This window comes from Haemaphysalis longicornis, unplaced genomic scaffold (assembly GCF_048455015.1).
Source record: "Haemaphysalis longicornis isolate Haplotype H1 unplaced genomic scaffold, Haemaphysalis longicornis Haplotype H1 scaffold_12, whole genome shotgun sequence".
Taxonomy (NCBI): Eukaryota; Metazoa; Arthropoda; class Arachnida; order Ixodida; family Ixodidae; genus Haemaphysalis; species Haemaphysalis longicornis.
The window spans coordinates 116,818,147-116,842,969 of record NW_027526225.1 but is presented as its reverse complement, the minus strand read 5'-3'; the positions used below and the strand labels follow the sequence as shown (position 1 = coordinate 116,842,969).

The window sequence follows — 24,823 nt, the reverse complement described above, 5'->3', positions numbered from 1 at the left end:
GACTAATGCCCCTTTCGGAGGAACTCGTAATAACACATCATGGCTCTTCATGTGGAGAAGAACGATGATGATCCTGCTTCTTCTTAACAGAGATAACGGCGGATCGTTCTCCTCTGCTATCTACTTTACTATCCATCATTGTCGCGCGTGATCGAGGAGGCTTATTTGTAACACGCAGGAGCTGCAACGTATCGCAACTGCTCTGGCTTGCTGAAGTCGCTGAGGCGATCTGGCGTTACACCTGGGTACGCCCAGATGGCCTCACAATGCTCGGCTGAAGTGAACAACACATTTATGTGCCCTGCAGTAGCAAAGCATTTCGAACGGTGTCTGCACTGTGGGGAGGTGTCCGACACCTTCCACATGGTGTGGGCATGCCAGAGCAACCCTGCGTTATCCCCCAACCCTTCCCCTACCAGAGAGGTATGGGAGGCAGCCCTGCTCAATTGCTCGGGGCTGGAGTCTCAAAGGGCTCTAGTTCGACGGGCGAGAGCGGCGGCCTTGACCAATGGGGTCCCGGAATAGGGACTGAGGGCCGCAGGCCCTAACTCTCTTTTATTCTTAACAAAAATAAAGTTTCACTCCTCCTCCTCCCCTCATGTTCGTGGTTACTTCCTTTTTTGGATGTTTTTGTATCATTGCTTAGGGTGCTTGCTTGTGTTTCTAGTCCCAGCCTTTCACGCATAGTACTCAAATCATCGTTATTTGTTTGATTTGATTGTGCGGTTTAACGCGCCGACGCAACGCAGGCAATGAGGCACGTCGTAGTGGAGGGCTCCGGATTAATTTTGACCACCTGGGGATCTTTACCGTGCGCCGAAATCTCGTACACACGGGCGTTTTTGCTTTTCGCCTCCATCAGAAAAGCGGCCGCCGCGGCCGGGAATCGAACCCGCGTCTGTGTGCTCAGCAGCGCAACGCCTTAGCCACTGAGCTACCGCGGCGGGTATCGTTATTTGTACGTGAAGTTAACCGCCGTTATAGCAAAACTTGAATTTTCGCTTTACTAAAGTTTTTTAACGAGCGCGCATTGTTTTTGTATGCAACGTTGCTACTTCAGTGCGTATGTTTTCAATATCCGAAAAAAGTTTAGCGCGGAGTTCATACTTCACGTGGTCGCGGATTAAAATCTCGATGCTTGGTGTCTTTTCCTTTTTTTTATTTGTAGAAAAATGAACATTTGTTAACTTGGGGAAAGCTTGTTCGTTTTCTTTCCGGTCGCGTTAAAAAATCAGAGCCATTTCATCCAACGAGAAAGATAATTGAAACGAAGCTTTCTCCCATGCAAACCTGAGTCAAGTCAAAGTCCAAAATACAAACTGCGTCGACTTCGTCAGAATGGCGCAACAAGATAGACGTCGGTTTTATGTCGCCAGGGACCCAGGTTCGATTCGCACCGCGGGAAGCGATTTTTTTTTCTTGAGGCGCGTATTGTGCCTTCGCTTGTCATTACTTACGTTGTGCGAAACCCGTTGTGTCAAGTTGGCTTTTCTGCAGTGGTTTCTGCGACGAAACGGTCGCCATCCGAGAGGCATAGAAAGCTTCGCTTTTATAGCGACTGCTTTCAGTACTAGCACTGACATTTACCCAAGTGCTGCAGCCACTGCGTTTTACACACGTGTGAACGCCGCCACCGTCACGAGCGCAGAAACCGTGGACCTCACAACCGACGCTTCAAAATCCCGTCTCTCGCAGTGGTGGTTCGTCGCGTGAACATAAAGCGCGGAATCCGAAATCCCGCCCTTCGTAAAGGACAATGCCCCATGGGTACACGACAGAGTCGAAGTCGCGCCATTAACGGTCTTCATAAACAGCGCTACGGACCTTAATTATCGCTATAAAGAGTGGGGTGGGTCCTCTAACACAGCTAGTATGCCTTCTCAGAGTAAAATGGCTCATAATTTTTGGAAGATGCTCGTACAGAGCGTTCGTTTGCGTTGCAGTCGGACCCCATCGTCATCTTATCTCCCGGGAAGTAGCCTTTCTCTCAGTACGCCTGTGATTGCAGTGAAGCACCCTTCGCAGGGAGTTTTTCGATGGTGCGGTAGGTGGGACGGCGTCTGGTCTTGGCCCTTTTCTAGCTATCTTTATAGAAATCAATCCACAAACATTACGTTATTAGTCATGTCAGGGGGGCCTGAGGTGACGGAATGACTGAGCGATTCACTGAAACTTGGGTAGAGGCTCAATAGGGCGGGATTTCTCAAAATTTACCTTCTGGGAGCATGAAAGAAGTTAAGCACGTTTTCACAGATCCTTTAATATTTCTCAGGCCCTTACAGCTATCGAACTGTTTTTCCTCTTCTGAATATTACTTTCACAATCGGATGAAAATGACTTTGAGGATTTTTATACCTCAAACAAGTTTCAATATGTTGCACGGCGTTTCGCGCGTACTTAAATACCCGTTAGGTCTGTGAAGTTATCGAATTGGCTTTAACATTTAAATATTGGTTGAAGAAGTGAGAAAAGCAAATGATATGGTTTTTAAAAATTTCTTTCTGACTGGGTAAACGAACAACACCTTGCCTAGACAAGCTTTTTAAAATTTTGACTGTTTTTTTTTTTTTTGCCCGAAAAGCTGTCGAACCTTCTTCAGCGTCTTGCTTACTCCCCACTAAAATGTATAAAAAATTTCCGGATTTATTCTCCGATGAGCATAAAAGGATTAATTGTGTTTACGCGAATATCTGCACATTTTCGATTACATGGAATTTGTCGAATTGGTTCTTGCGTGCGAATATTTCTCATACATGTGTCAAGACTCGTATTTTTTGTGTAAGCATTTAGCCGTATAGGAATTTCCATGCTGAAAATTCGTACAAGAATTTTACCCCTAACAAGGTTAAATTAACAGCGTCTGATTCAATCATCGCTGGGCCCAAACTACTGGCCCTAGGGATTTGAAAGCTGAAGAGTGTATTTCATACGTGATATATAAATTCACTGGTACGGGATTTTTCAAAGTTAACCCTCTAAAAAGAATAAGTGGTGTTGCGTGCGTTTTCACAATTCCATACGCGAGATACAGGTTCAACGGGATGGCATTTTTCAACATGTAAACCCTAAAGGGATTAAGCGGCCTTACACGCGCTTGCGGAATGCCCACAATTCCTCTCCGCCGCGTAAATTGCCCGATTAGTTTTTGCGGCTAATGATGTAGTGCAGATTTTTATAAATATAATTTTAATATTCTCTTTCAGACTTTTTACACCGCGCGATATTTTTAGCTGTTTTACGGATGGAAATATCTGTGGAAACCGAAGCCATGACGTTGGACAGTATAAATGGTACGGGGCCCCGATCAATAGCGCCATCTCTTCCTTTAGTCGCTGCGTGGCCGTTTCCGCCATCCCCTTTCACTAATCAAACACCGTGCATCATTTCCCCGTCCCCTTTCGTGCCCTACACAGCCTCCTGGCCGGAATGTGAGTGGCCTTTTTTTGTTGTAGCGTTCGAAACCGCAGGTATCTTGTACCACGCGGTTTGTCGCACGACCTGGTAATTGTTTTTCCAAATGCAGCGATGGACGTCGTTGCCTTCCGGGTTGCATACGAAAATCCGCTCGAACCGCCTCGACCGTGAATCCAACCCGCGACCTCCACCACTCTAAGCTGCACAACGCCCTAACCATTACCGAAATGGGCGGGCGGGCAATTACGACTGTCAGCGTCAGACAGGTCCGCATGATACGACAGTACGCAATTGTTCCTTCCGAGCGTTGACAAGCCAGAAAGACCACAAACAACAGAAAAAAGAGGCGGTACAGCTGTGAATAGCGTTGAGAGAAACAGAATGCAAGGCTGCGAACAAGGGAGTTCTTATCTCTGCATGTTTCGGAATCCTTCTGTGGCAGTGAAAATGGAGCAACGGCGGGCTTGATCCATTATTGTCTCCTGGGCAGATCCAACCTTGCCAGAGGCACGAGGGAGCCTTGGCCGGGGTCCCGTAACGCGCTGCACTGTTTTCTGAAAGACAAAGCTTGGGGACACTGCCGCCGCTCCTAGTGCCAACAAATTTGCGTATTGATAGCTGGCGACATTGCCTTCGATCACGCGTGCTTGGGATCGTGAGCTTGCAAAAGGGCGTTTCCTGATGCGGTCGGATTATCAATAACCGTTCGTTCGTTTGTTCAGTAATCAGCCCACTTATGTCCGCTGCACGACGAAGGCCTCTGCGGATATAGGCTGTCTTAGGCGAATAATACACCAGTGACGGAACCCTGTTCTGGTGACGATGCTGTTTTCGGCCCGTAAAACCTTCCCAGTAAGGTTGCACCTATCTAGTTTTGCCTCACTGCAGGTGACCGATGCTATTTCTACGGGACCAGGCAACTCTCCCTACCTGGGGGAAATGAAGAACACAATTTTACGTGTAATTACTTGAGAATGTGTCAGCGAGTCACGATGAATTAGTACCCCCCCCCCCCCCCTGTTTTAGCTCTCCCTTCCAATGAAATACGCGGAAAAGCTAATCGTATTGACTCGCACGGCCGCTGTGGTGTTGACAGAAGTTGGGTTCCTCGAGAAAATAACAGTTTGTTCGGTTCTCACATCACTCTCACACCGTCAATTGCCGTCAATAATAGGAAAATTATGCCAACGAGGTACAAAGTAGTTCACAACCCGCCGCGCTGCTGAGCGCAAGGACGCGGGTTTAATCCTGACCTAAATGGCCGCATATCAGACGGAGGCGGAAAACTAAAACGCCAGTGTGTTCAAGATTCCGGCGCACGTTAAAGATCCCCAGGTGGTCAAAATTAATCCGGAGCCCTCCACTGCGGCGCGCCTTGAAGCCCAGGTGTAGATTCGGCGCGCTCAGTCCCCCAAAATTTGAACATTTGAAAAATCGCAAAGTAGTGCACATTTTGGCGTGAGCTTTTGTTGTTGTTCTAGCAGTGAAATTCGCGAGCATGGATCTTCTGTGTTCGTTGCCCAGGCAGACAAGAGAGAAAAATCGTGAGAAAAGAGCAGACATGTACGTAACGCGTTACAAGGAACGAGTTACTTCTACCTAGTTACTATTTTCGGTAATGAGTAACGTACTTAGTTACTTATTTCTGAAAAAAAGGAACGACTTACTTCTACCTAGTTACTATTTTCGGTAGCGAGTAACGTACTTAGTTACTTATCTTAAAAAAGGAACGCGTAGCGTATTTAGTTCCTTTTAAGGACGAGTAACGAGTAACGGCATTTCGTTACTTCTGAGGAGTATGGCTACTTCCAGACTACCGACGCAAAGCCATATCGTGATCTATAAACGTAAAAAACGGCGTGTCACGCAGTTCGGTTGGAGGAGGCGTGAAATGACGTCATTCTTTGACGTTAGTACGGCAGTTGCGGCAACAGTCTGAACCCGTGTGCAACACCGCTTAAACGGCCTTGTTTTAATTCTAACCTGTGCATGTGTCTATAGGCATATCGCGCTAATGTTTGGCTCGAAAGCAGCAGCGCCGATGTCTACATTCTGGTGGTTCGGGGCGTCATTTATATTGTGAATGATGCCATGGTCATCACGGCCTCTTGTCGTGGCATTTAATTTACGCAAGTGTCGGCGCACTGCGATGCCGACAGCCGGGGTTACCACGAGTCGAGCACGGGCGCCCACACAAAGAAGGCATGTGGCTACGTCATAATGGACACAGGCCGCGACGAACGAATAGTTTAGGTTGAGCAGATGAAAAGACGTTAGTCGTTGATAGTGAAGCCGAACAATCAAATTGTCGATAATACAAAAGGCAAGAAGGAACCGATGCATTCATCACAGGCCGTGCACGTCTCGGCCGAGTAAGCGCGGAGACATAACCGATGAAAACTTCGAGAGGCAGCAACGACTAGTAAAACGGAAACAATGATCCATGAAACAAGACAGTTGTGCGTGAAAGTAACTCGTTACTTTTTGGGTAACTCATGCGTTTCTTTTGAGCATCGGTAACGGGTAACGTATTTAGTTACTTGTTTAGCGAGTAAGAAGTAACGGTATTTAGTACCCTTTTTTTGGGTAACATGTAGATGTCTGAAAAAGAAGCAAATGAGAAAAACCGCATGCTCTCATTGCATTTCCTCCTGACGCCGGGGTGTGATTTTCATTATCCGCGGCATGGCGGCAGTTTCGAAAGCCACTCATCCGAGAAACCATATTGGCGCCCAGCGTGAACCGTTCCATTCGGGTAAATCAGCTACTGCCTCATATAAAAGTTGGCAGGGGGCGGATAGGCACCTTCCGACGCATGTTTAAAAATCTACTTGCTGCTTCCGTAGGCTAAGCAAGAACGCCATTGCACATTCAGCCTTGGCAGACCTGTCGGCGCCCTGTTGACGGATGAGTCGGGAAGGCGAGGTCGGCACGAAATTATTAATTTTTTTTTATGCCGGTGGGCTGCACGCGTGCTGACCTCGCTTATGTGATGACAACAAACTGATTGAGGGAGTAAACAGCTCCCATCCATAACTCGCACTTGATTCGCTTAGTTGTGCAATAACTGATACGTGACCTCAGCTTCGATAAATACCGAAGCAGCGGGTGCGCTTGAAGAACACGACTTGGGAGATCATTCAACGCCGCCCCTGGCCCTCTAAATAGCAGCAACGTCTCGCTTTGTAGATGGCGTCAGGCCTACTTTGATAACAAGACCTTTGAGAGCTTTCTTTTAACAGCAGAGTCGTTTAAGCTTTTAGTTTCACAGTATAGCGCTGCCAGAAAAAAAAATTACAAAGAAAAAACACCTAGCGCACGTAAGCGTGTGCCTCGTGAGGAGCACCTGGCCTCGGCCAGGCTTTCGCGTGAGCTTGCGCCACGTGATGAGCTCGCAAAATATACAAAGGAAAAAGGCCTGTGAGCGTGTGAGGAGCGCCCGGCGTCGGCCAGCTCAACCTTCGAGAACATTCTGCCCAGCGTTGGTGGCGTGATCCCTGGCATGGTCTTCTACTCGCCAGTTCACTTAACTGCGTTCGCGCCGGCAGCAGGGAGCACAGACGCCGAGTTCGCGAAGCCGGTTACCGCGGGTTCTGGCGCGTGCTAACGCGGTCCACTTTGGGAGATGTGTAAAAGCCTGTGGACGGAACGATCCGGGCCTGGCAGTCATGAAGAACTTTCCGCGGCAAGTTCGGAAAAGCATATGAGGCGCAACAGCCGGGTCTCCGACGAAGGGAGAGGGGACGCCAGCTCTGCTGTTTTTCCAGCCTTTCATCGCTAGTACAAGCTGCGCCATTTTTCTTCTCGCGTTAAGTCTTGATGAGTGACGAAATTCTGCTTCTCCTCTTTCGCAATCTCCGCCATTTGCTTTTAGACCTTTGTACCGAAGAGAAATTTCGCCCTGATATCTTTGCTTCACACCCATGCTGTCTTTCGCCTACTGTACACGGGGCGAGCGAGACCACTTGGCACCCCAAGGAGACTGGTTCGCCCACGCGAGTAGGTTGAAGGCGCTGTAAGCGTTATATCGCTGACTGTCTGTTTCTTCATCGTTTTTTTCTAATGTGCGTGTGGGACCACAGTCTGCAATTTCGAATCGTTGGTGTCATAGTATGGCGCACGCTGCCTTTTCCCCCGTCCGCGTATAATGATAACACTCGCGGAATACCCGCGATAAACAAAAAAAGTTTCCAAATATGTTATTCTAAGAAAAATACACACATTTAAAGCAGTGCAGAATTATTCGCGTACATTCCTTAAAGAGGGAACGGAGGATGTTATTGGTCGAAATTTTATTTGTGGCATTGTGCAGCTCATTTATGTGCAAATTCAGCAATTTCTGATGATGTCTGCTCCCTTTGAGGTTAGTTGAGTTGTTTTGTACGGGCTTTATTTCGCGCAAGTTAAGCTGTTACTCTAGCTATTAACCAAATTACAGAATTCCGCATGAGTCGGAGCTTTCTGTGAGGAAGCGAGTAAACGTGTTTCGAAACGAGCAACATTCCTCAAAGCTTGATTTAAATAGACTTATCCGTCGCGGTATACATATTTCTGCAACATAGGGGAATCACCCCTAAATATAGGCTGTGCTTTTCCGCTCATCTTCAATGCTAAGTTCGCAAAAAAAAAAAAAAGCTTTGAAGAAACCCAAGAACACTATAGCAATGTTCCTTGAAAACAGGCACGTGGGGAGGACCACACTGGTGATCACATAAATTTATTTTTCCATCTAACAAAAGTTGAGATTTGTTTAGAGGACTCAGAAAGAGAATGATGAAAAAAAGAAAAGCTTCGGTGTTAATTTGGGCAACGTTTACGAGTGTCCAGCCAGTGGCCACCAGGAACTTTTTTCTTTTCTTTGCATTTCACGTTTGGAGTGGAGATCATGCATACTAATCCACATACTGTTCCCATAGCATATCACGGTAAAATAATGAACCATCAGTTGTCTTAACAAACCAGTCTATGGCACTGAGGGTTAACGAAAAGATGAAGATTGCAGTGCTGTTTCTGACCGAAACATTTAGCTTCGTACGAAATTTGTGCACTACAGCTTGCCGTGGACTAATTGGATCGCGGAATTCCGTCCAGCACTTCCTGTCGGACCCAGCTCCACCTACTGGTTTGCTCGGAACACTCGTTCTATTCTATGAAACAACTGTTGAAACAACTAGTGTGTGTACATGTATAAATTATTCCTAACCAAAATGTTTTGTGAGAGACTGGAAACAACTGCATTGTACTTTAATTTTTTTATTCCTTTTCCTGAATTGTTTATTCTCATGTAATCTGTGCCGTTTATATATGTTTGTCATTTTGTGTGTCTCTACTATAGTTTGCTTTTGTGGTATCCCTATATCGCCACTAAATTTCATTACTTTGACCTTTACGTGCAAATGGATTGCTAGTTTCAACCTATGCACTTGTACTATGCTCCCTATTTATAGTGTCGAAGCACAGGAAGTCCCTACTGCGGTTTATAACCTTGGGACCTCCTCTTGTATAGCTACACTATACAACACATACCATTGTGCTTTTGAAATAAACTTCGAACTTCGAACTTTGAACTCCGGTGTTCGGCCTCGGTAGCCTACCAGTAGAACGTGGGCTCTGATGCGAACGGCCTGGGATGGAGCTCCAGCAGTGCTATTTTTTTCCTCCAAAACTGCGTGTGTTTTTATTACTGTAAAATGTCCCCTTATCTCAATTCCACGCATTTTTCTTGCGGATAAGGGTGGTCTGCCATCTTTTAGGCCGGTTGAGGGGTGGAGCGCGGGGTATCAACTAGCGTCACTAAATAAAGGCTTTTTAGTGACGCTAGTATCAACACGTCTGATTAACGCTCCGCATAGCGCCGCTAGTGCCTGTCTCGAAACGGAGTGTCACAGTTAAATTTTCGCACGATTTTTTTTTTTTTTTTTTCAAAAACAACGCGAAGAACTGGCACAAAGGTGAAGACATACAGCGCCGAAAGTGTACGTTTCGTCTTCCGTCCCACTCTCCCGCACTGTTTTTGAAGAAGATCATAATTCACACATACATTTCGTACATCATTCTACGCTTGGTGCAAAATTCGAAACGCGTATTCGGAGCTTTTCGGCTCCCTTCTTTTCGGGCTTGCCGGACGTTTCGGGTTTACCGGGCTTTTTTGGACTCGTGAAGTTGCCTACGAGCAACTTTTTCCGAAATCGTCATTCGTGCTGTTTTTTAAAGCGAAAGCTTTTTTAGTGGGACCGATTGGCGTCCTGTCAAAAAAACTAACGCATTTTTTCCATAGACCGGTTGGTCGACCGAAAAGCTCTGATAAGATCTCTGTACATACGGCGCGTGCGTGAAACCGGGTTTCCGTTGTGTCAAAACGGTTACTTTATCGCGAAAAAGCAACGGTTCTAGATAAGACAGTACACGCCTCGATCATGAAGGAGTACAGTAGTATGCCTTTATCATAAACCACGTATCAGTATACACTTAGGTCGCTCGTAGATGCGTGTACTTTGTGTGCGAAAAATCGTCGCATGGGTTCGTTCTTTCTTTGCGATTTTGGTCGTTGTAGGTTTGACGATTGATTGGACGCAATTCCAGCGAAGGTTGAACGCACTTATAGCGATTGTTTTGGCGCACGTTTGACGCACTTTTGATGTGAGAAAGCTTTCGCGCGTCTCTCAGCTTTATTTAGGAAGGGATTGTAAAATTCTTAAACTCTACATGGAATAAATTCATTCATTCATTCATTCATTCATTCTCCCGCCTCACAGGGTGTCCGGAGAGTCGCGAGCCGATGAGGCGGGCCGCATAAAAGCCTGGCTATCCGGCTGCACCAGCACAGCCGGCAGCCGCGTCTGCGGCCGGCTGCCTCCGTACCGGCTCTTGTACCCCGCAAGGGCCTGTGGCGTCGGGTCTGGAGCGCAGCGTTCCCCGGCCAACGCAGAGCCGTGCATCGCTCCATGGAGGACGACTTCTGCCTCGACGAGTTCGAGCAGCAGCAGCTAGAGCTCGAGCGGCGCCGCATCATCGTCAACCAGGTGCGCGCGCCCTGTGCGGGCTGAGGGGAAAGGGTCAAACACATCTGCGGAAAAAGACGCGTTTCCGTACGCGTTTCCGTACGCGAAGCTGTTGAGCAAAACCGTTCGTGTATGCTGTCCGCAGTTAAAAATACAAAGAAAATGCCGAGCGCTTGTGCACGCATGCCTCTAGCGCCCGTTCGTCAAGCTAAGCAAAATCCTCCCTGTTCTGTGGCTAAGCATACCTACTTAAAGAGATCAGCCACCATTGGCCACAAGAAACTCCAGCGTTCGCCGTGTCGTGGCGCGTGGCTCAGTGGCTGAGGCGTTGCGCTGCTGAGCCCGAGGTCGCGGGTTTTATTCCCGGCCGCGGCGGCCGCTTTTCTGATGAAGGCGAAAAGCAAAAAAAAAAAAAAAAATTACACCGTCTTCCCGTGGGAAACCATGAGGAGGACGCGAAGCATCATGGGGGTTCCGTGTAGGTTCCATTGTGTTGCCGTTATGTTGTTTCATTTATCGGAGCACGAATGGGAACGTAGTGTGAACCCCCATGTAGAGACAGAGAAATGTAGAGAAATGTAGAGACAGCGAAGAGACCGACACCCACGTTACCTGATCGACCTGGTGGTTCTCGTCTTTCTTTATTGCGTGCTCACGCTCCTAGCCCGCTGCCCGCCCTCTTCGGCCTCTTCTCTGGTTGAGCTGCAAGGCGCGTGGTGCTTCCCGCCCCAGCTTTCCCGCAGGAAATTCAACATCCTCCTCTGAAGTTTTCAGTTCGTCGTTTCCGTTGACGTTCAGCTTCGCGTGCCTTCGTTGTATCAGCAGCTTCTTGACGTAGTTCGAATGAGTCAAGGACATAAGGCGCGTCCGTAGCACACGCTCCCGTCTCGGTTTGTAGCGCAACGGGAAGAGCGCCACGTACCTCCCGTTGCGGCGCCAGAGAGTCGTGGGATCGAAACACCGGGCGCCGCCTAACTATTTCTTTTTATAGTGGACTGCGCTGACGTCAGGCCAAAAGCTGACGGGGCTGTATAGATGCGCATGCGTAGTAGAGTGCGCACGGCGGACAACAAGGGAGGGAGGGACACAGCCCCGAGCGTGAGATGCTTCGCATCTAAAACGCCTGTGTTTACGAGATTTCGGCTCACGTTAAAGATCCCCAGGTGGTCAAAATTAATCCGGAGCCCTCCACTACGGTAGCAAAAATAGCGGCCCTGCTTACTATTATCAGAGTCCTTCAATGCTTGAAGGACTCTGCTATTATCTACGAAATTTTCAAATAAGACAAGCGAATAAAAGTAATTAAGGGGCGTATACAGACGCTAAAGCAAGAACAATTGTTGGTGCAGCATTGAAGGTACAAGGGGGATTAAAAGAAATACGAACAACGGAGCACACCTCCTTCGACGTATGCCGCGCCGTCTGGCTGCAGTCAGAAAACTGCGCTCATGCGTAATTCTTTCAGAGCGTTTGAGAGTGTCCTACTGTTAGGGGAAATGCTTGATAAGGAAGCGACGCCTGCCATTTATTTTGAGGCGTCTTTTTGTGCTCTGTGCCCACTGAGCATCCTGTTATCTACTATTTTAGGGAGCCAACGCGCAGCAGGCTGATTGCAGCTAGCACGATGAAAATCAACGGTCACCATGCTCAGTGGCGACGCAGCGTGAAAAGGCGCAAACGACGGGCGTCGCTTCTTGATCAAACATTTCCCATAAATGTAGGCCGCACTCTCTCGACGAAGGGCGCGGGCGTGCAGTTTACAGACTTTGCAGCCAGATGGTGCTGCCTGCGTCGGAGGCTGTGCGCTTCGTCGCTCGCATTTCTTTCAACCATAGAGTTTCTTACAGAATACACTAGAGAGGAATCTGGCGCTAGCGCCTATACGGCTCACATCAAGGTCGTATGTGTCGTCATGGGCCGCCATTATACATCGCGCTCGCCTTAGTTTCATCATTGGCTTGGATTGAAACATTTTAGTGACCGCAAATTTAAACAAAGTGCCACAAAAGCGCGAAGAATAGTGTGCAATTATGTAAGTGGAAAATAAACATCCCCCTCGCGAGGGGCACGGTCAAATGCAGAGCATTTTCGGGGGGCGCACATACCCGATTTTATCTGGTTCGAAAGAAATTGACAGCGAGAGCGAACGCCGAGAACCGCCCCATCACGGCACGACCGCGCCACGACCACGTCACGACTACGTCACGATCACGCCACAACTGTTGTTGCTCCCGCGCCAAACTACGACGCATGCGCGCCCCACCTGTTGCTGAACGCGATCCGAGCACGCAGAGAACACGCGAGGAGCAGCGGAGAGCAGGCGAGGAGGAGTGGGGGAGAGGGCGCACCTGGAACGGCTGTTGCGGACGCCGAGGCACGCCAACGCCGGGTGACATCGTGAGTTAAAGAAATGCTCTGCATTTAAAACAGGCTGTTTTAAAACTAAGAAGAAAGGAAGTAAAGCGTATTTTTTCCGGAACGGTTGTGCCTGCTATTCCGCAGGCCAAGGTTGTAGTTACGAACAATGTTAATATTTGGGGGGTAACTCATTAGAGACTGATTTTATTAATTTTACCATTATTTCAAATAATAAGTTGTTTGAAGAGTTTCGAAAGTTTTTTGAGCGTGCCTATGAAAACGTTGCCTTCGTTGTGAACCGGTGCACCGACCGCCAGCTAGTTGAACAAGAAAAAAGAAAACGTGGCATTAAAAGTCGCTGACGATTACAAGATAGGACGCATACAAGCGCCCGTATCTGCCGTATCTTGTCTTCGTCAAAGTGCGTTTTGTTTCTTTTCGTCGGCTACAAATTTCGCGGCGGCATATTACCCGCCCAGTCATACGTCCTTCGACTGCGGCATGAGCAACGTCAGGTGCGATCACGCATTGCCTTCTGTTTCACTGAACATGGCTACAAACGTTGACGGCTACCACAGAAACGGGAGGAGTTCGGCTTCCTTGTAGCTCGTAAACGTGTTAATGCATAGTGAAGAAAGCAAATCCCAAAAACCGGGAGGGTCTTCCCATGAACCCCCACGACGACATGGCTTACGAGGTGCAGTTTCCTCTCTAGTATACTTACTAAGAAACTATATGCTTTCAACATAGTTTACGAAGAGTTCCCCCATCACTTTTGCCAGCCGGACAGACGTCCGCGGCAGGCTCATGTTTCAGAAAACCAAGAGAACCCCCCCCCTCCCCCCCCCCTTCCCGTCTCTGATAGCACACTTGCAATGTTTTCTCATTTTTAAGTGCGAATGCACTTCTTAAGCGAGCCTGAATCGTCCGCCGCCGTCGTCCGCATAGCAACAGCTGCGGGTGCGCGCTCCTCGTCTTCCTCCTCGTCTTCCCTAGCAACGGGGGGAGATGGGCGCGCGCTACTCTCCTCCTCCTCTCTCCGCTCAGTGACTGCGGGTGTTGGGCGCCTCCTCTCCACTTCGGGCGGGAGAGCTCTCGCTCGCGTAGCGGGCGCTCCGCATTCCGACGCGTGAGGGCACTCGTGTAGCCCTCGCCGTAACGGCGGGCGCTACTCTCCTCCTCCTCTCTCCGCTCAGTGACTGCGGGTGTTGGGCGCCTCCTCTCCACTCCAAGATCACGATATCCACCGTAATCGCGCAATCAACAACCGTGCATTCGCACTTACACACTCTCCCCCTCGGCGAAGTGCGAGGGAGTTTTTTTAGTTATCGCGAACCAAAATATGCACACACCGTTCTCTATATTTTGAGGAACCATTTACATATAACGTGCGGGTAAAACGACACAAAATGTATTGAAAGGCCGTTTACCAATTTGTTTGGAACAGGAACTAAGATTGGCTAAAATGCTGTTCGAAGCGAGCGACAAGTGATATCCATAGCATACAAGGGACGACACGGTACTGGTGGTGGCTCAAGCCGACAATGCCAGCGAGCCACATCGACTGTGTACAAACGACACAGGCATTACTCCGGTTTTGAACAGGGTTTAATGATTTCAAGACAGACGCAGCCACGGACAGCTCGACTCGAACGGCAGTCTGGACGGCTCGATGACGGTACCGTCCTGCTGGGCGGTGGCCGGGACGCATAGACAGTAGGCGGTCTGCAACAAAAGGCAAATCACGTTAGAAATATTACGGTTTGGGAGTTCATCACTGCTTACCGAATGCGGGGTGCAGGATTACGCCTGACAGGAACGGGAAGGGACGCTGAAAGGCAAAGTAACACAGACGAACAGCGACAGAACCACTTTTATTGCCCCAAAACACCTGCGTACAAAACACGCGTCGCCCAGCTACACAGGACAGATGGAGACGTGTACCTGCCTAGCCAGAATAGTAGTGCATGTTTGCGTGAAGGATAAAGTGCAAGTAGTCACGACACAGGGGTCAGGGAAGGGGGAGGACGCGTATATAGCGGTCCCGGACGCCAACCTGAAATGGAACCAAGGACACAAATTCCATCACTCGCCTTTGCCACGGCCCCAATTTGGAGCCGCGGACCGCAGAGCTGCGTTCCGTGCTTCAGTGGTGCTCGCTGAAGGTGGCGACTATTCCGAACGCCGCGCGAACCGAGGATGAGCGAGCGGAAGGAATGCCTCGGCTACCGCGGCGTTCGGAAAGGAAGACGGACTATCACCACAGCTGAACGGGGCTTCCGAGCTAAAGATTTCCAGAATAGAGGCAGCGACGAAGGACTTCAACCGCACATGCGCCGCTGTTCCGGAAGCTACAGCCTAACGCGCACCGCAAAGCTTTGGTGACAGTCGGAGTCCCTGTGTCGCGACGGCCCACGAAACGTTCGGCTCCGAGGCGAATGTGCGCCCGGTTCGAAACTTAATCCAAATTCGCGAAAGGCGCGAAAGAACGAGACAAAAGCCGGTTTCGTGGGTACGCCGCACGTCGCCCCGGGCCTTTGGCCACGGAACTCACCGCTTGGAAGAGTTGTCGGCGAAGCAGCCTGCGCAGGTCTGACGTGAGGCAAGTTCGCAATGGAAGGGCCCTCCTGGATGCGCTTGTCCGAGCGAGCCGGGTTGGGAGCGGTGAATGGCACAGGCACTAAGAAAAACGACTCTAGAAAAAGAAAACGACAATAGTTATAGAGTTAAAACAACTCTTAGCGTGAGCCAAACTTCCACAATAGACAGTACCGCGTGGAAAAAAAACTCACCCATCCATCGACGCCGGCAGCGCGCCGCCGGCTCTCCAGCTACTCCGCGTCCGGGCAAGCAACAGGCGGGCAAGATGGCGTGCCCCTCGTTCTAAAATGCGTTTATCCCGGCATTACAGAGCGCAGCTATTGGTCAGCTACCGCCTACCCTTCCACTCCTTCACATCGCTATCGTCTTCCAGAACATTCTGCCAGTTGTAAAACAAAATGACAGACAAAGAAAACTTCCAAGTCGCAGCCGCGCGGGCACTGGAGCATGCATGACCAGGCATTTTATGCTGCGTCACGGAGCAAGATAACCTTCTTGCCTCGTGGTGCTGCCTGCCTATCGCGATATGCCATTGCGTGTGTGCTACCAGGCTTTGGGTGGCGCGATTGCACGGTGCTCTCGATCATGCGGCCGCCGCTACCGGCCGTCTTCCGCGGCTTTTGAAACCGAATAAAAAACGCCACGTTTCGAAGGAATATCGTCGACTGAGCGGGAACGCAAATATGCTACTGCGTACGAGTCGGGGCTGTAAAGAAGGACGAAAATGAAGTGCTTGTTAGAGAGCGGGGTGATATTGTTATGAGCATTTCAGATGCCGTTGCTTACACTGTCACCGCAAGGTCGTATGCTTGCTTGTTTTGGTGATGGTTATGAGGGCCGCGTGGGTGGCCTCAAAACATTCACATACCAGCGCAGGGAACAGGCAAATGAGTTGAACATTGGTAGCTAAAGGCCGCCACGATGTAAGAATGCATGTAAGGCACAACATAATACGCTTGCGTCTCACAGAAGAACAGTTGCGATGAATTCGTCTCTTGTATCGGGTTCATTGCACGCAAAGATGTCTGCATGCAAGCAGCCAGGTAATTAGACTTCTGTAAATGAATGAATGAATGAATGAATTTATTCAGATAGGAATGGTCGAGCGCCTCATGTCGCGGAATCGAGGAAAGGGAGACAATAAATCCTGTTGGCTAGTGACCCCTTACACACCAGCCCCGTGCACGGGCCGCTTAGTTCAGGTCATTTTGGGGAAAGCCGCCTTCGAAGAGGGGTAACGGGTCTATTTGATGAGGTCTTTTGTGTCCGCGCCGCACGAGCTGAGGAACGTTCGCATGAAACAAAAACCACGCTATGTTCGCGCAATCGAAGGTTAAATTGAACCACAACAAAATCAAGAGAAAACGTCTTTCGCATGTGTAAATAAAACTTTAACTTAAAAAAAAACTTTAAATAAAACTTTAAACCCCAGGTGAGTGAGTTTCTCATTGGAGATGAACTGGGGTAGGTTGAGCGCAGCTTTTAACGTATTATGGCCACGTTGATGTGCTCCTCGTCCGACTTCGTGAGATTTTGAAATGGTAGACTGTAGCCGATACGAGGGATAATCAGTGCTTGTACTATTCGGACGGTGTCTTCTTCCCTCATTCCCTTCCGGTTGTGTGTTAGCCGCTTGATTACGCGTGCCAGTTGGGAGGATTTAGCGCGCAGTCGCGTTATGGTGGTGTCCGCGCTCAAGCATTTCCTTGCAGGTGCATCCCGAGTAAATTCTTATTTGCCTCCACACAACCACCTGCATTGCGCGGACACAAGGACTCTATCACCGTTTGTTTTTGGACTCATCCGTGAAGCTAACCTTTACATATTTATCTGATAGGCCGTCGTTAACGGGTGAACATTCATTTTCAAACTTCCCGCAAACACGAAAAACGACGGTATTTGGACAACTTACGCCATCTGGCGTGTTTTATTGAAAACCCTTTTTTGAGTTTTGTTGCCGTTTGTTTACATTTTGCGTCGGTAGGTGGCGTTGCAACTAAAATTTGAACCCAATATTTAGTGGCATTTCAAGGTTTCACTTGAGACACCGTCTACTTACGCAAAATGTAAACAAACGACAACAAAAGTAAATAAAAAGGTTTCTAATAAACCCGCCAGATGGCGTCAGTTGTCCAATTAGCGCTGTTTTTAATTTTTGCGGGAAGTTTGAAAATCAATGTCAAAGCATGTTCAAAATTTGAAAATCAAAGTTTGAAGTTTGAAAATCAAAATCAACAAGTAACCGTGCATGTGGCCCAAGCGCAGAACCACTTGGTCTCCGCTACTGTAGTTCCGCTACTGCGAAGCGAACTTCCTAACCGGGGTTGAAATCCCGTTACGGCTTTTTTTTGGATATTAACGATTGTTACCACGCATAAAATCTAGTTATGACATCTTTATGCACTATAAATGGGATTTCGGGCATTTTCGTTGCCTTTTGGTCAGTCTCAGACTCTCAGCTACTGCTTCTTGTACTTTCTTGCGGGTTTTCCCCTCTTAGGTCGGTTTCGGCTATTTCTGTTGAAAATTTTTCTACACCGTGGTTGTCAGCCATTGCAGGTCCGTTTTCGTTTTTATTTATTTCAGTTTGGGTGGTTTTGTATGCTTTAGGTACGTTTATGCTGTGATATAGCCATTGGCGCACCCACGGGGGGTGTTTTGGGGGTTGTAACCCCCCCCCCCCCTTCCCCCCAGATGTCCGTCGACCCAACCCCCTCCGCACGCCTCTCCCACCGAACCGAAACCGAAGTTCACCGAGCGCAGTGTGTAGTCTCGGAAGCTTGTATTATTGGACATTCGCAGTTAAATCTCGAAGAAGAATATTGTATGACCGGCATTAAAAATAAAACTAGAGCACGAGCTTTCAGGATCGTGCAATTTTAAAACTGTGAGGACCAACTTGCGTATAACTTGAAGTAGTTTAAGAAAAAGAATAAGAACAAATTTTAGTGACACAAAAAGTGTCCCTGGACAGGAAATTTCTGAATGCTTAAGAATCCCTGGTGGTTTTAAATGATTCCGTAGCCCCCCTCCCCTCTACGGCACGCCCCAGCCCACGCTAAACCGCAAATAGTCGCACAATATTTGTAGGGCCAGATTATACCACTTTCTGAACTTCTGTGCGGAACTTCCATAACGAGATTTGAATCATTCGTCGCCTTCTAGAAAAACAAACAAAAAAAAAAGACGCTGAAATTTCCCATAGGTTGGGACTCAGTATTGTCGAGCTTGCCTTCTGGCCTCAAATCAAATCTAACAAGATCAGATCGAAGTTGTTTTATTTCATTTGAAAGCTTTAACAACTGTTTCTCCTTCAATACTAACGAGACCTCCCTCTCCCGTTGAATAAAAAAAGGTTCGGTTTTCCTTTATATATATATCGCCTGAGTTTGTAACATTATAGTTAGTAGTTCTGCAGTCGCATGCAAGTGCACTCACGTGATTGGAACATCCCGCGCGGAAACATCGCGCAACGTCTGATATATTTGCAGACAAAGCCTCCTCTTTTGTGGATTGAACAATATAAATTACGTTTTCTTTTGAAGCGAAACATGCTGATCTTGAGAAAGTTTTGCCCCGCAGGCAAGCTGTACAAGCGTCTCTCTTCTGGGCATCACTCCTATTCGGCCTCTATATGCCTTCCTATACGCGAGTTCAACCGAATAAATCCTTCTTCATTCACGTGCACTATGTGGCAGGATTACTTTACAATCTCTTGCTTCGTTTTAAGCCCGAAAGGGGCGTCTAATATGCTTCATCCGCGCTTCAAAAAGAAGAGCGCCCCCGAGACAGCAGCCTACCGGCTTGCGGGGACCGACCCAGTGTTGCGCATATCTGCCGAAGGGGGCGCTGGGTGTCGCGGGCTCCGTGTCGCTTTCTGAGCGCTGTCCGGCGCCTATACGAACAGATTTTGTGCTTTACTCTTGGCTTGACTTCACCAGTGAAGAAGGCATTAATTGTATAGTTCCTCCCCAACCTCATCTCCCGCCATCCCTTCTTTCCAATTCTACTTTCAAATTTGGGTCCGGGGCTTCGGGCAATGGCAAAAGGCTTCGCGTATTTTCTTTTTTTATGTGAAGGTGCATCCATTATTATATTCCTTCTGTAGGCGAATTGTAAGGTTATGGCGGCTGATTTAATTCGTAATTTTTTCGCGTAAAAATAATAAAAACTCGGTTGCTCTTTATAGTTTTATATATTTTATTCTTTGTGGTTATTTATTTTTATTTTTATTTTTTTGTACTACTTACATTTGTCTTTATATTTGTTATTTTACATTTTTACATTTATATATTATCATATTTTATATTTGTTGTGAAAATTTCAAACAAAAATCCTGGGTGCGCTAATGGATATAGCCCCCATAAGAAAGCTCAGGTGACGGCTGGCTGTATTGACTAGGAAACGCATATACGCTGGTGTGGACCCCTGAGAAACACTTCGGTTTGAAGAGGATGAGAAAGAGTACAGTAACGTATGCTTATTGTCAAATAACAACTACTGATGAATATTTCTCTCTCGCAAGTGGAACGGGCCCATTAAACTGGAACGGGCCATGAGGAACCAAGTACAAGTTTGTTTCGTTAGCAGGACTGCTTTGTTCCGATAACAGTGATGCCAATTTTATCGCAAACTTCATACAAAGAATCGATATATTAAAGAAAGGCTGCGTCTAATCTCACGGCAGCCGTGAGAATTACCTCCGGGAAATTCTCACGGCAGTTGCTATAAAAGCTGGCTGGCCTAAAATTTTCTAAGTGATATTACGTCCCATTGTAACCTTACATATTACGTCCCATTGTAACCTTACGTAACATAACCTCACCGAACCTAGCGTAACCTAACCGAACACATAATAACCTACCCAAATCCAGCCCCACTGCAACATACCTAATCTAACACAGCCCAACAACACAGAACACAACCGACATTAAATGTAATTCAACCCATTCTAGAAGTCCTGTGCGTCGATCTCGGTCTTGATATCGTAAAAACTAGAGTAAAGAAAGTATTAACAAAATCAAGATGACCGAAAAATTCTGAAAGGTAAAAAAAACCGCAATGGTGGACTAGAACCTGAGCCTTCTCGATTAAAACCAAGCACTATACCATAGCGCTACAGGGGCAGCAGCAAACACAGGTTTTTGGGGAATATTTATCCCATAGAATCTTTGGGTAACGTGCTTAGCGAATAAGAGGCGACTGCCGTGAGAAATTTCTGACGGTAATTCTCACGGTTGCCGGGATAATAGACACTACCGTAAACAAAAAGTCCCCAACAGTGTCGACTCCCCCGCCACTCTCCGCCGACGTCTGTATGACGTCACAGTGATTGTGCGATTGGAGGCCTCTGACCGAAGCCACCTCCAAGAAACATAACTGGCGATTGCAGTAAGGCCTGTCGTTTAGTTTGACCGTATCACTTGAATGCTAACGCAGAAGGCAACAAAATCCCTTTTGCGTTTTATGAAGGAAACAGGCTTAGCCGAAAGAATATATAGTGCCCGCAAAGGGACTAGAGTGTGTGCGCGACCCTGCTCCTTTACCCTCTTTTTTGCCTGCCCTCTCTTTCTTCCCCTGTACACCCCTTCCCCAGTGTCGAGTAGCAATCCGGACTCTGATAACCTCTCGGCCTTTCCGTTTGCTCTTCTCTCTCTCTCTCTCTCTCTCTCTCTCTCTCTCTCTCTCTCTCTCTGCAATTGACGCGCCGATAACTATGAGTGTAATGCCGACCCATACTGTGTCACTCCTGCCCATATTACGTCACTGTAGCTCGAAATTTGAAAGTTTTTCAATATTTCTTGCGTTGTTTTTTTTTAATTATGGGGCAGGGAGGAGGGGGTTAGAAAACGTCTTTTGTGGCAAGGTATAGAGTTGTGTGCGTTGCGAAATCCTAATTGTTTCAGATTAAATAAATTTGCATTCAGTCTGCATGGCCCCTTTAAAAATTCGTCTCATATCAGCACAACGAGCAGCCACGTTGAATGCCCTTAAACAAAACATTATGACGAATAACTAAATCGTTAAGTACGAATTGACTTTTTTGTTGTTTTTTGTTTTTTGTTTGGTTTTAACTTTTCTTCTTACTTCACGTGTTCTCCAACTCCTTTTTTTTTCGGTGTCCGACCACGTCCGAAACCCTATCCTGGCAATGACGCCTGGAGCAGGTGGCCATTCATACTTGCCGTGTTCGTCTCTAGCCAGGTCAACATCCCTCCACTCCCCCTGCCTCCTTCTTTCCTGCCATACAAAAAACATAAATCTTATAACTGACACCTCGGTGGTACTCTATTATATAAAAGCGTACTGAAATCAAGTTACTTTGGCACAGTCATTCCGAAGAAACTAAAGTTGAGTTTCTTCAGTTTCTGAAGAAACTGAAGTTTAGTTTTAGTTTACGCTGCGTCGGCCCTAGCAGCTGGCCTGCTGAGCCTTCTCGATGGCTTGGAAAAAAAAAAACAGAGCGAATGTATTATGCGTACTTGTTGAGACGGAGTGTAGCAGAGAACGGCGCGAGTCTACAAGCTAACGTCACGAGCCAGGAGACGCCACTTTTAAAGGGACTCTGCAACACTTCCGAAATACGCTTTCACTCTTTCCTTCGCTTCTGGAAGCACTGCGAAAGCTATAGTTATCGCCTGCACGGAGCTGCACTGCATGACTTGCTCATCACAGTAGATCCGCTTCTCGCTTATGCTTTGCTTTTGTGGCCTTTTAAAAGTGGCTATCGAATGCGTTTATCGCTGCAACTTAAATAAAGAATAGCCGCTACACCGCTGCAATCACGCCGTTCGAGCGCTCGAAGAACGCCATATAGAGTACTTCACGGGCCTGATTTTAAGGCCCGAGCCCGGCTTGAGCCCGGCGTGAGCCCGCTTTGTGAAGCCCGACCAGGGCCCGTAACACCGAGCCCGGGCCCTGCCCGGGCCCGGGAATTCATAAGTGAGCCTAGCCCGGGCCCGGCCCGCGCCCGTCGTCTCAAGCCCAGGCCCGGCGCGGGCCCGTCGTCTCAATCCAAGGCCCGGCCCGGGCCCGCCGTCTCAAGCCCACGCCCGGCCCGGCACGGTCTTTTTTTTTTTTTTGAGCCTAGGGAGGGCCCGCATGTGTGTGACCAGGCCTGGTCTTAGACGTTGAAGAAAATTTGTTTATTATATTTGGTCGAGTGTCTTCGTAGCGGGAAATCAGACAGAGCATCTAGTCTGTACAAGCACGCCCTGAAGTGTAACACAAAAAATAAGGGTTTAAAAGTACACGTAGTTTAGCTCACACCGTCTGCAGTTCACGCCACATAGGCGTAGTAATAGCTCGTATTCTTACACGAGAGACACCATCACCTTTGATGACCAGACTCTTGGCAACTTCATGGGGTTGTTTTGGTCACAAGTTGGTATTAATGAAATTTCTTGCTCTCTATTTGAATCCACGAGTATGTGCGTGCGTTGAAATATTTTCCATAGAGTGGTTGCTAAGCGGCGGCGCTTCTCTAGCACGCGAGTTTGATTTCCAGCCACGGCAGCCGCATTTAGATTGGTTCGACATCTAAAACACACGTACATAGACACAGGTGCATAGCTACAGGGTGGCTTAATTCCTTCCCCGCTAGGGCATTCCTTGTAACCGTATCTTTGATATGTTATACACCAAAATATAAAATCTTGATGCAGTACATGAAATGTCAATAAAGTTACAGTATAGTGACTCTCAGCCCTAGCAAAACACGTTTTTAAAACAATGTGTACAACTAACATCAAGAAGCGCGTAAAAGTATACTCAGGATATTCAATTTTATGCTCTTTCATACCCAGCTTTCTCGCTCAAAATTACAACCTCTCGGGAACCTAGCAAAACCGCTTTAGGAAAATAATATTTTGCATAAAGCTAGAAGCCAACGTGAAGATTAAAACGCTAAAAGAATATTTCAGGTTTCTGACTATTTTTTTTGTGTAATTCGCTATCAAATCTAACTCCCCATGCATTTCTATGGGATAGTTCCCATGGCTCAGGAACCCAGTCGCGCGACGTGCGCGCCTTGAAACTGTGCACAAAGTAAGTATTCACCCCACGTATTAGCTGTGCAAAATAACTTTTCATTTCGCTAAAAAATTGCAGAGTAATCACTGTTGAAAGGACTGCCATGAGCGGGAAAGCTGCACATGTCTACACTTCACGTCGGAACTATTAACGGCCGGGCCTATGAATTCAAGCCCGAGCCCGCCCCGGGCCCGCGGCACTGAGCTCGAGCTCAGCCCGGGCCCGCCGATAATCGACTTCGGGCGGCGCGGCCCGGCCCGCGGGCCGGGTCGGGCCCGGTCTTTCGGGCTGGCCCGGGCCCGTGCAGTGCTCTAACGCCAAGACCGGGAAAGAGAGAAATTTTCTTGAGCAAATTTCGAAGTTATCTGAGGGGCATTGGCTGAGGTACTTTGTGACTTCCTATTCTAAATACTGGATGTGTTTGTTGACTACGTTCTGAAAGCATTTAGGTTTTAAACAAAAAGTACAAAAAACTGTGGTTCATTCCTCTGTCATAGGAATCGGTAAAAAATGAAAGTGAAATTTGCAACGAAATCTGCAGCTGAGCATGATTTCGGGTCGGCGGCTGTCTTGTGGGTGGGCTTGGCGAGCGACGTCCTGCTGGCGGGTAGCTTCGGCAAAGGTCTACTGGCGTCATTTACGTGAAGGATATGACGTCAGTGAAATCTTGATCTGTCCCGGCATAAAACACTTTCGTGTTAAAATATAAAACCCGAAAACGAACAACCCGAAGTATAACGTAGTCTTTGGTTCTTAAGGTTACTTCCCCGCAAGAAGACCCTGTGTGCGGGGATGCACCCTTTACAGGCCGCTTGCTTCATTCTACTGGCATCACTTCCGTGACGGATATGACGTCATTCAAATGTTTGTGTATCCCGAAATAAAACACTTTCGTGTTAAAAGAAGTGTTTCAGGGTCTTTTTGAAAGATCTCGTGGCAGACAGCTATTTCGCGACTCTTACCCCGGCGGGCCACGTGTCCATTGACCGCAGGCGGTGCGGCGCAAGACGATCGACAGCTGGGTGTCCTCCCGACTCAGCGTGTTCGCCAGGCCGGAGGACGAGGAGGACGTGGCGTACGACGACACGGAGGCGCCGGCGCCTCCTCTACCGCCTCGCAACCCGGGCTCGCACAGGATCAGCTGGCCGCTGGGCCGGGACTCCGACTCGCCGCCATCGTCGCCCCCACCGCCGCTGCCCACCTCGCCGGTGCCCGGTGAGTCGTCGCCACGCTCCGAATCGAAAGCTTAGCTCAACGCAAAACTGTTAGTGCACTGCAATCACGGACAAAGGAAATGCGAACACGAAAACACGAACCAGAACACGCGAAATTGGAAGATACTGTTCTTGGAGGGCAAATAATGGCGCGCTGTCCGTATACTCGGAAAGCCACATTTCCCGACTTTGTTACTATAATCA

General features: G+C 48.1%; 1 protein-coding gene and 1 long non-coding RNA gene across 2 annotated transcripts in view; one reads left to right on the top strand and one right to left on the bottom strand.

The window, feature by feature from the left end:
- LOC144163351 (uncharacterized) overlaps positions 1-24,823 on the top strand; it is a 307,376-nt gene that overhangs the window by 65,323 nt on the left and 217,230 nt on the right. The window contains exons 2-3 of the mRNA XM_077694301.1: positions 10,170-10,436; positions 24,398-24,620. Coding sequence (XP_077550427.1) covers positions 10,359-10,436; positions 24,398-24,620 — 301 coding nt within the window. The 5' untranslated portion in view covers positions 10,170-10,358. The remainder of the gene's footprint in view (positions 1-10,169; positions 10,437-24,397; positions 24,621-24,823) is intronic.
- Positions 14,364-16,075, bottom strand: LOC144162139 (uncharacterized). The gene is made up of 2 exons (XR_013320627.1): positions 15,566-16,075; positions 14,364-15,468 (listed from the first exon to the last, which is right to left on the bottom strand). It is a non-coding gene; the product is annotated as an uncharacterized LOC144162139 (long non-coding RNA).